The sequence below is a fragment of the Nipponia nippon genome, unplaced genomic scaffold, assembly GCF_047370975.1.
Source record: "Nipponia nippon isolate SJK-2023a ecotype South Korea unplaced genomic scaffold, ASM4737097v1 scaffold_10, whole genome shotgun sequence".
In the NCBI taxonomy this organism is placed as follows: Eukaryota; Metazoa; Chordata; class Aves; order Pelecaniformes; family Threskiornithidae; genus Nipponia; species Nipponia nippon.
Window position 1 is genome coordinate 6,739,646 of NW_028262291.1, and position 11,545 is coordinate 6,751,190.

Here is an 11,545-nt window from a genome sequence, read left to right on the forward strand (position 1 = left end):
GCATATACCTGTGTATTTCCATAAAATAAGGTTTTGAAAACTTCATCTATGCATAGTACGATTCTGGCGTTTCCCCAAGGCAGTAAGAAATATCAGAGAAAGAAATTATATGATTATTTCACTAAGGAAATAATAGATAAGAAAGGAATTTATTCTTATACTTCTACTTTTTTATGTCTTATAGTATAAATTGAAAAAACTGTCATCTTATAATGGAACAAAAGTCAAAACACATTCTTTCTTGGAATGCTAAAACAGATTTTTTTCCATTTTTCCCAAATGCTTGGTTATTTTTTTTTTACTTTTTTTTAATTTGAACTTTCGTATGGAAAAAAATGGGTTAAGATAAAATTACATTCTCCAAGATAAAAATGTTAAATCATAAATTTTAAAGTAGCTCTAATTCTGTCACATTAAAAATTTATACTGAAGCCTCTAGTTGTGATTCAGTCATAAAGGTAAAGCTTTCTAGCTTATAGAAAACAAGAAAGCAAAGGCAGCATTTAAGATCTCCTGCTATGTGACTATGTTGCCTTTTAGTGTTTGTTCTTACATGCTCTCTTTTAGCCCGTGTCGAAATATGCAGTTGATCTTGTCATAGTTTAAAAGCAAGCTCGCTGCTTAAATTTAACAGCTCCCTCTTCTGGTTAAAATATTGAAGAGCAAGCATTAAACAAGGTGCTCAAAACTTCATACTGTTTCAGATAACAGGCAGTTGAACGGGTTAGAAAGATTCAGAATGTATAACTTTTTCAGATCACACGAATTTGTATTCCTACTTCACTTTTTAAATATATTATATTGTTACAGACCAGGGAACGGGAAAGAAAATAATGATTTCATTTAAATATACAGCTGATTTTTCCCAAAATATATGAAAGAATTAAAAAAAAAAAAAATTAAAAAAGGCTTCTTGAATTAAGCATGGTAAAGCATCAGGTGTTTGAGCTAGATAGTTCACTTCCTAAGGTGTTTTACATCAAAGAAAAGGAGGACATCTTAACTTCTAGGAACAAGTGTCCATATGTAAAGCTAGTATCCTGTACGTTTGTATCCTAATTTAGTCATCATTGGGCCAAAGTAATTAGGTAGTGCAAATTTTAACTGAAAAATCCAGGCAGTTTAGACTTCCAACTCATGTGTGTGCTTTAAAACTTTTATCAATATACTATATTCCAAGTTTTGATACATCCATCAGAGAAATGTGAAAATTTTACCCATAAAAATTTAATTTTAATCATCATCACCAAGTTCTAATTCAGACATAAATAATGTTCTACAAACCATAAGGAAGAACATCCAAGGCAGTGCAGACCCACACAGAATACTTGTAGCCTTACTACACATTTCTACATTTCCTTCAAAAAAAGAGTTATAAACTGTTTAACACTTCACAAGCATTATGAGAGGGAAGTCTTGAGGATGAAGCAGTGGTCTTACAGAAGTATTTAGAAGGCGAGATGCTTGGGTGAGAAACCAACTGGCTCTTGGTTGTCTCTTTCCCCTCTGCTTTCCTTGGCAGCCCCTGTCTACTGCTCCGCTGATGCCGAGTGCTTTTGCTTTTTGTTTGGTTTTTTTTTTGTTGTTGTGTTTGTTTTTTTGATCAAGATACCTGTAGTCTTAAAATTAAAGATTCACACTGAATTCAGAACTTTTTCATGGAAATGGAACAGGTGTCTTCCCATAGAGTTGGGACCTATTCTGTACTGAGGAACTTGTATCTCCTGTTTCCACATAGGACCAGCATAGTCTGAGCTGGGGCAATGGTTTTATGACCTGCAGACTGAACACTCTGAGAAGAAAAAAATTAATTGCAACCTGATGGGGCACCATGACTTGAAATCATGACTTGTTTTGTTAGCATTGATTGATCTGTAAGCAAAGTTAGGCATAACTCGATTTTATTTCTGTTTATATAATGTATAAATGTGTATAAATATCTAATGTGTCTTTCTGCAGAGCACCCTAGAACAGAATCTGAATGGGAAAACAGCTTTGCCTTGAAAATGTTCCTCTTCCAGTTTGTCAACTTGAACAGCTCCATCTTTTACATTGCCTTTTTTCTTGGCAGGTAAGTTATCTTTGCTGACTGCTCTTAAAGGAAAACTTGCACAGACATCATAATCCTTGGTCATTTTATAGCTTTGAAGAAAAAATGCTGATAGTTTGAACTGTAAGATTTAGATGTGAGTCAGTGTCTAAGGATAATTAATAACACTAAATTAAAATTTTAACTGTATGTGAAGGTTGGACCCTTGAAATCTTTACTCATGAAACTAGACAGATTTTACTAGTGAATAAAATCTTTACTCACTTACTAGACAGTAAGTGGATCTACGTACGTGACTTTCCTACTAAATGAGAATTCAGAACCTTTGAAAATACAGCCACTTCCTAAATTTGGGTCTGTGTTTAGCCCTGCGCTAATAGGCTTTATTCATTTTTTCTCTTGTTTATTCCCTTTTGGTTACATTTCCCAGGATCCATTTCTATAAATAGTAAATATTGTCTGGCAGGTCTTATACAAGAGTAGGAGGCAGAAATTCTGGCTCCAATTTTTGTGTGTATCTTTAGCTCAGAGCATGAGATACTGGTCAGGTCTAACCATGCTTCATCTTCACTTCCATTTTGTTATGATCAGACTTATCCTTCTTGCAGAACCTACAGAGTATTTCAGAGTACCTTCTATAAAGTTTTATAATATAATTTCAGTTCAAGATTGTTTGGGAAAAAAAACAACAAAACCTCTGTTGGTAATATCAAAGGCTGTTGGTAATATCTACTTGTTACGTGCAGTGGTGCATTTCCCATACAGTTTCTAAACTTCTTTGTATCTTGCTATCTCCTGTGTCTAGTAGGACCAGGCATGGGTTTTTTTCTTTCTCATTTATAACTTTCACTGATGTCATTAAGAATTTTGATTCAATTCGTTATACAAGAATCTGTTAGATCTGTAAAAAGCATTTAGTTATGATGGGTTTGGAAGTGATTTTATGCTTGTATGTCTGAGAGTGCAATCCAGTGCACACTTCACGTGGGCAAACAGATCCCTGCGCTGCAGTAAATTCCTATGTATTGCAATGACTTATCTTCTTAGAAGTAGATTAGAGAGTCTGACTATTGAACATCTAAAACATCTGAAGCTACGATTTTTGTTCTGGACATAGTAAAAGCTTAGGATCGCTTGCAAAAACAAGGTCCTTATTTGCGTTCCGAAACTTCCATATCCTACAGATACCAGATTTAAGCCAGTGTGATTTAACCTGTTTATATTTCATGAGTTTGCTCAGGGGATGTTGTGAAATAACTACTGATACAGGGTGTTCTTGGAGTGTCCACTGAGAAACAGAAATCTTATTTTTCAGATTCGCAGGCCGCCCAGGGAAGTACAACAAGCTTTTTAACAGATGGAGACTGGAAGAGGTAAGCAATCCTATTTTGTGTTCCTGTGAAATTTCCATGAGTAAAAAGGAAATAGCTGAAGGACATGAAATATGTCCAGTTTGAAAGATTTATTATTCCATGTAAGTGCAGTGAAGAGTAAACTCTTATTTATAGCGAAGGATGGGAAACAGGAGATGTGTTTTTCCTTCTGCATTCTCCACTGTGCTGAGTGACTCTGCCCGAGACACGTAGTTCTTTCTGTCTGTGTCTTTGGGAAAACCACACAGTGATAGTTCCTTACCTCACAGGCACTACTAAGTCCTATATGATTGGAATCTCCTGGGTATGTGGGATTTTTGGATGGAGGACATAAATATAATGCCATCAGCGTTTTTATCAGCTTCTTAAGTTTCTGCCAACACAGGAAAGACATGGACCTGTCGGAGCAGGTCCAGAGGAGGGCCACAAAAATGATCAGAGGGCTGGAACACCTCTCCTATGAGGACTGGCTGAAAGAGCTGGGGTTGTTCAGCCTGGAGAAGAGAAGGCTCTGGGGAGACCTTATTGTGGCCTTTCAATACTTAAAGGGGGCTTATAAGAAAGATGGGGACAAACTGTTTAGCAGGGCCTGTTGCAATAGGACAAGGGGTGATGGTTTTAAACTAAAAGAGGGTAGATTTAGACTAGATGTAAGGAAGAAATTTTGTATGATGAGGGTGGTGAAACACTGGAATAGGTTGCCCAGAGAGGTGGTAGATGCCCCATCCCTGGAAACATTCGAAGTCAGGCTGGACGGGGCTCTGAGCAACCTGGTCTAGTTAAAGATGTCTCGGCTTATTGCAGGGGGGTTGGACTAGATGATCTTTGGAGGTCCCTTCCAACCCAAACCATTCTATGATTCTGTGATTTAAAAGAAGAAAAACAGTATTTTCAAATTTGAGCTTGAAAATGTGTTAGAATTGCACCTCCCTGGATATCACTAGTATGCTGAAGTTATCTCCTGTCTCTGAAAAACAGGGTTCTTATATTGAACCTTGGTAGCCACAGAGTAAAATACCATAACTTTGTAGTCCGTGGTTTAAAAAAAGTTTCTTTAATTACTAAACATTTTAATATGGCAATTTATATAGTTAAGATACTGATACCAGAGATTCAGCTTCTAAGTCTCTGTTTGGACTTAGGATATTACAAAAGAAATATTGCTCTATTCTTTTGAAATGAATATGTATGTATTGGTCTAAAAGAAATGGACTATATCATTTATCATATATCTAGCATGCATACCCTTAGCTTAGGTAATACGATCTAGTTCTCCAAGAAATAATATATCTAAAGGTTGTTCAACTAAAGTCTGTCTTAATATTTCTGTTATTAATATTTCTTTTAATATTTCTGTAGCTGGAGGTTAATGTTTTTCACCAAACAGAATATTTTTCATTCACCCTCTGTACAAATAAAATGAAAGGAATTCTCTGATTTTAGCTATTGATCTTTTTCCATTTCATCTCAGTGTCATCCGAGCGGCTGCTTGATAGATCTGTGTTTGCAAATGGGAGTTATTATGGTTTTAAAACAAATGTGGAACAACTTCATGGAACTAGGCTATCCGTAAGTTCAGATGTTAAAATTTGTTTTACAAATAGTGATTACACATTAGTGTGATTCAGTGATGGGGAAAAATATTTTTATGCTCAGAGAATATTTTTGCTTTTTGCATCTCACATACTGTAACTGTACTTCCAAGGAAAGCATTAACTGCTTCTCTAAGATAAAGCTTCTCGGAATATGTTAACTATCTAAATTGTTTATTGTGATTTCATTTTCCATAATACAAACAGCTGTTCAGCTACCGAAGAGAGTAATGGGCTAAGAGTCTTACAGTTCTCCTGAAACTGGAAGAATATGTTTTCAGTAAAAGGTTGCTCATCAAATATCAATTTAATCAAAGTCTCAACCTTGAAAATACATCGGAAAGGGTTAAGCTCACAATGTGCAATCATTCTACAAATGAGGGGCTGTGTACTGTATTGTTGTGTGACGTGGATTTCTGAAAAGAAGAAACCTACCTGAAGTATCAGGCTCCCTGTCTTCTCAGCCCAGCAGCATCTTAACTGTCCAGAATTTATTTTAGAACATGCTTATATTCCTTTATGGAAAGCAGTGTTTTGTTTTGACAAAACCATTGTTTGTAACTGAGGCAACAGTTGCTCTTTCAGTAACAAGAGATCAAGAGCTAAGCACTGAATTAGATTGAGAAAAAATAGCGGCCTCTTAATAAAAATACTTATAAGAAAATTATTTCCCATCTTCAGTCTCTTTTCAGTAATATCTAGAAACAAACAATAGTCTTTAATTGCCACCTGTGTCAGTACTGGATAATATATTTCATTTTTATAACACTTTAATTTGTGAGACTATTACCTACTTAATAACTACTTTGTGAAAAGACCTCTGCGCAGCTTTATAACCCTTTATAACAGCAACACTTTTTTAAACACTTTCTCCTGCTTCAAGAAAAAAATATACTTTAGAGCATCTAGATCTTTCGGTTTGTTCAAAAATAGTTAGATATATTCTACTATTCCATATATTCTAGTATCACAGAGTTCTTACTGAGGTCCACTTATTTGGTTTGTCTTTTACAGGATTAAAAATAAAGCATTGTTTACCTTTTTAATGCTCTCGCTATGCATTATTTTTTTTTCCTTTTCTTTTTTTGTTTAGGCATGTAGGTAAATACTACCAAAAAAGTCTATGCAAGTAAATTTCATATTCTGAAAAGCTTATTTGTACAATGCCTAACATGCTACATTAAAGACATAATTAAAATTTTAATGCAGAATTTTGAGAACTTTTGGAAGTTCTTTGAATTGTATCGTATATGATACTGTAAATACTTTCAGAAAATACCTAAGTAGACATTCAGGTGCTATTTGAAATAGGCCCACTTACTTCAAAACAGTACCAGAAAGTATTGTAAATTATTGAGCAAGTACAGTCAGTAATGCTGTGTTTATCTGATAAAGTTTATTACAGAATTGGTGGTCACGGCGCAAAATGAAGAGAGGAGGACAATTAATGGAGCATAAAATTTCTCTACCTCAGTGGGAAAAAGATTGGAATCTGCAGCCTATGAATCTCCATGGTTTAATGGATGAATATTTAGAGATGGGTGAGCAAATTTAGGGAGGTGTCAGTTTTCTCTAGGAAACTGGAACTATGTTACATGGTAAAAGGTCTTTTGCATTTCTAACTTCTAACCATAGAAATGCCTGTCTAGTTTTACAGTTTGGTTTTACCACCATCTTCGTTGCTGCCTTCCCACTGGCACCTCTCCTGGCATTGCTTAACAATATCATAGAAATAAGGTTAGATGCGTACAAGTTTGTCACTCAGTGGCGAAGACCTATGCCTGCAAGAGCAACAGATATAGGTGAGAACCTAATGACGGTCACTGTCAGGTACCATCTCTTTGTGTTTCCTTCTTTAATGCAGCTTAACCCTTGAAATATTTCGTGTATCAAAAGTGAAATTGATAATGTAACCTACAGATCTCAATGATCACTCTCCTGTTAAGCAAGAAAGGGATACTCAGCTGATTAGCTAAGAGGACTCCTCAAATTTATTTTCCATTTCCAATAAGGTATCATAATAGTTCGAATTTTGAAAACTAGGCTAAATAGTATTTTAGCCTTCTGATTTGTGGAACTCTAGGTCTAAAATGCTATCCAAAATTAATTATTTAAAAATTAAATATAAGAACTAAATTCACTTTTGGGTTAAAACTGAATTAAATAAAAATAAGAAATCTCTTTCAGAAATCTTCTATTTGGCCTTTATAACCAAAGATTATGGTTATACCTTTGTTGCTTAGCTATTTCTACTCAGCAGGGTGTGCCCTACTGTAAGACTTCATTCAGGTGGAGCCAGTGGTGGCAGGAATGTGGGGACATGGCTTAATCTTAACAAGCTTTTCTGACTGAATAATTCTTTCTCAATAAGAAAGAAAAACTGTATGACTAATAATGACTTCAATATCACTAGTATGACTTGATATGACTTAATATGACTATAAAAAACTAATGACTTCATTGTCATTTCGCTTGTTTCTAGGTATCTGGTATGGGATTCTGGAAGGAATTGGAGTTCTGGCTGTCATCACCAATGCCTTTGTTATTGCCATTACTTCCGATTACATTCCACGTTTTGTCTATGCATACAAATATGGTCCCTGTACAGATCAAGGGTACAGACAAGAAAAGTAATTAAGATATTCTTTATATATACCTGTATATTTCAGTGGAAGCACACTTTTGCTGCTGTCTTTCTGTGTTAACATACTTAACATATATCAGTAACATTTTACCTTTTACATCTGTGCAGACCTTCACAGATGTTAAGTGCAGGTAACTCAGCCATTCCAGAGAGTTTGCAAGCTAACTCCACAGTTATGTAAGTGCAAAATCATGCCTTCCCTTCTGAATGCAAACAACAGAGTTCAGTATACATCGTAGCAGTTTTCAGGCTTTCTCTAGATAAGCTTTTCTTCTTTTCTGCAATAGTTCTGGACTATCTTCTCCCACTACACTCCCACACACATATATATGCTCCCAAACCCTCTTTTATCCTAAACTTCATTCACCCTCAAACTTCCCTGCCTGTTTCACTTCAGAAATGCTTGCAGCCAAGCTCCAGCAAGATTGGCCTTGGCACTATTTAGATATATACTGTATCTCAGATCCAAGCAAGGTATCTTGCCTATCTTTGCACCACCAGGCCGGTTTCTTGCACTTGTCTCCAGACACTTACCAGTGTCTCTGAACTGTGGGCCCACCGTGCTCTCTCTGCATTTCCCACTGTCTGTCATGACCTTTTAGATCATCTAAACAGATCACAGTACTCAAGCGCATCCTCTCTTTCGTTTGGAGAGCAGTGCCCTGCAGGTGTTTTTGGGGGTTGGTTTTGGAGGGATTTTTGGGGTTTTCTTTTTAATATGGGAATCGGGGTTACCTCAAGAAAAGGAAGCATCACTTTGCTAATAGTATAGCACGTCTCACAGGCACAATTTATCTTCTGTGTTGCATAGGAGGAAGGATAAGAGTGAAAGCATCAAGGCTTGTCGAGCAAGCCAGTACCACTGCACTCACAGACTGTGCCTCAGCTCAAATCGCAGGGGTCTGTCCTTCCTTCCCTCATTGCTCCATCTCTAATGATTCAAAATAGAGATTTACTCTTACCGTGCTGTCACAGGAGGAGAGGATTTAAGGACAAAAAGAATGAGGCAGGATAGGATGACAAGAGACAATAGCAGAAAAGCATTAGTGCTTAATGTGCACTCCCCATTTAATAGAAAACTGTGTAATTCTATTTCTTCTTTTGCCAGTAATGATTTGAGGTGTCACAGCAAACCTGAAGGTTCAGGAGGTATAATAGGATCCCTGATGCATCTCTTTTTAAATGTTCATTGCTTTTCAGAAGGCCCTTTGTTAAATTACAGAACAGATTTGCAAGAAGATGGGATGTCATACGTGGTTTTCCAGGAACAGAGAAAAATTTCACTCCTAGAGTCATAATTCAATGTATTTATGTGATTTCTGTCATTAATACTAATAAATTGTTGCCTTTAATATGGCTGTTTGATATATATGCACTGTTCATTTTACTGCTGGTGAAAATTCTTCTTTGATTCAACTCATAAAACCTGTCATTTTTTGGCATATGCTGCATGATTAGTGGCAGATTCTGCAAGGATGTTAAATTATTCTCCTCTCTGCCTCTCTAGCCATCTTTCTAAGTTCAGTAATTTTAGGAGCCAGTGAAGAACACTGTAGTAACAATTTTTGGTTTATACCTGCTGGTAGGTAAGAAGCAAAACCATGAGAAGTGCTGAAAATAGATTTTTAAATAGTCTTATCCCTGAAACAGATGTTATTTGTTTCTTTCCAGTAAAACTTTGCTTCTCTGCTGAGAATTTTAGAATTGCTTTTGTCCTGATAAGCAAATAAAATAGTATCCTCACAAGATGTGATAGCAGAATATGTTTACATACAGCATCTATGCTATATAACCACTTTATGAAGAAAGTCCTGACCCTATGTCTTTTCCTTTCAGATGCTTAAAAGGATATGTCAACAGCAGTTTATCAGTATTTGATTTGAGTGAACTTGGGATGGGATACTCAGGATACTGCCGGTACGTTTCAATGTTCTCCCTTCTTGTAATACAGGCATAGACGTTAATATAGACATTAAATTGAAAGTCAGTGCTTAAATTACTGGAAGAATAGTTTCTTTTTTGCCTGTAAAAACATTGGAGTTCAAGTTTGTTCAACATGGAAGCCTCAGGTGCAAACGCTGTGTGGTAGGATGCAATACTGACACCCTGGAAACCTGTGTTCTGAGTTTTTCTAGGGCTCTTGCAAGCCATATCTTTCATGCCTCTATGAATTTATTTCATTTTGAAGTTTCCCCAGATGCCAAGAAGGGTAAAAATTCTCATTTCAGTTTTGTTAAGCATTCTGAAGTCTATTAATTAAAATACACAATTCGAATTTTTGTTGTGGCTCTAACCCAGGTCGAGATTCCAGTTATGCAAGATAAATAAAAGAAATTCAGCATATAAATTAAATATGACATTGCATGAGAGCAGTCATTCTGGTTTCAGATTTAGTTTTACAGTGACAGTTAGCTTTAATTGACTAAGAAGTTACAGAATCATGTTACATTTATGCAGACTTGTCTGGAGAATCTCAAATGCTCATAAGCAAAGACAAGAACCAATTTAGAGTCAACACGCTTGAACTTAACACTCCAAGGTGTCAGCTTTGTAACAACAAAAGAACTTGTTTGCTCTGGATTTTTGGAAGCAAAAGGTGCCATCTTATAAGCCACCATATTTAATTGCCTGCATTGTGGACTATTCTCCTTTTCTGTTTAACTTCTCTTAAAGTATGCTTTCGCTTCAGTTGCTCTCCATTTAGCCAGGTCTGGATAAACTAGAAAGCTCTTCACCATGTTCAGGATTTTGAGCACAGGCTAACTTACTGGGTTTTTCTTTGCTTTACAGGTATAGAGATTACAGAGCCCCACCGTGGAGTTCAACTCCATATGAATTCACTTTGCAGTTCTGGCATGTCCTGGCAGCGCGGCTGGCCTTCATCATAGTATTTGAGGTTAGTCATGGAAAAGAACAATTCCTTTCCACTTCTTTAAAGTCAGAGTTGATTTTTTACAGTAGTCCCATATATAAATGGTCGGTATCATCAACTGCTTGTTCATTACAGTCAAGAGAGAGGAAAAAAAAAAAAAATGCCCTCCCCAAACTGTTGTCAATCAGCCGCTTCCAGCTGAATTGACAGAGCATGCACAGATTTTAGAGTCCCTCCAAAATCATATTTTCTTAACAAGTCATCATATACATCATGTTGGTTCCCAACCAAATCTTTCATGTTTTATTGAAAAAAAAAAAGAAATGCAACTTATGTGTACATTAAGCGCTGTTATTACAAGTTAAAATCTGTGTCAGGAAAATGATACATGATCGTAGCCTAATATAAAAGTAGAAATGTGTGTACTAACTTTGAAGAACGTGTTACATATTGTCCAGGAATCTGGTTACTTACTTCGATTGCAAGCTCTTAACAAAGCCTGCTTGTAGGTAGTGTTTGCTGTTGTTATTCAAACTAGTGTATCCTGCAGTCACATCTTCATTTAGGTCGCTAGCTATACCCTTAGTTTTACTTTTCAGAAGACTTCCGCGCTTTCACATTTCTGATAGACCCCTCATTTACTCCCATATATGTGTGTGTATATATTAAAAAAACAAAGGAGTTGCTTCTCAGTCATGAACTGAATCTCAGTTCCAGTTTTGCCACAGACTTTTAGGCCCTAAAATGTCATCCTAGAAATGAATATTTATGCATCTTTGAATCAATTAATTTTGTTCTTCTTTTCAGCACCTTGTTTTTGGAATAAAGTCTTTCATTGCGTACCTGATTCCAGACATGCCCAAAGACTTGTGTGACAGAATGAGGAGAGAGAAATACTTAGTCCAGGAAATGATGTATGAGGCTGAACTGGAGCATTTGCAGAGAGAAAGGAAAAAGAATGGGAAACAGTATCACCATGAATGGCCTTAGTCACTACCATGCTGCAACAAAAAC

The 11,545-nt window shown here is 36.2% G+C and overlaps 1 protein-coding gene across 4 annotated transcripts in view; it reads left to right on the forward strand.

Annotated features, from left to right (window-relative positions):
* The window catches only part of ANO3 (anoctamin 3), a 210,810-nt gene extending 199,272 nt beyond the window's left edge, over positions 1-11,538 (forward strand). For all 4 annotated transcript variants that reach the window (XM_087743296.1, XM_087743305.1, XM_087743319.1 and 1 more), the window contains 9 exons: positions 1,960-2,071; positions 3,366-3,423; positions 4,895-4,992; positions 6,411-6,556; positions 6,665-6,817; positions 7,498-7,645; positions 9,496-9,576; positions 10,450-10,555; positions 11,339-11,538. In XM_087743296.1, coding sequence (XP_087599422.1) covers positions 1,960-2,071; positions 3,366-3,423; positions 4,895-4,992; positions 6,411-6,556; positions 6,665-6,817; positions 7,498-7,645; positions 9,496-9,576; positions 10,450-10,555; positions 11,339-11,521 — 1,085 coding nt within the window. In that variant the 3' untranslated portion in view covers positions 11,522-11,538. The remainder of the gene's footprint in view (positions 1-1,959; positions 2,072-3,365; positions 3,424-4,894; positions 4,993-6,410; positions 6,557-6,664; positions 6,818-7,497; positions 7,646-9,495; positions 9,577-10,449; positions 10,556-11,338) is intronic.
* Positions 11,539-11,545: the final 7 nt, after the last annotated feature.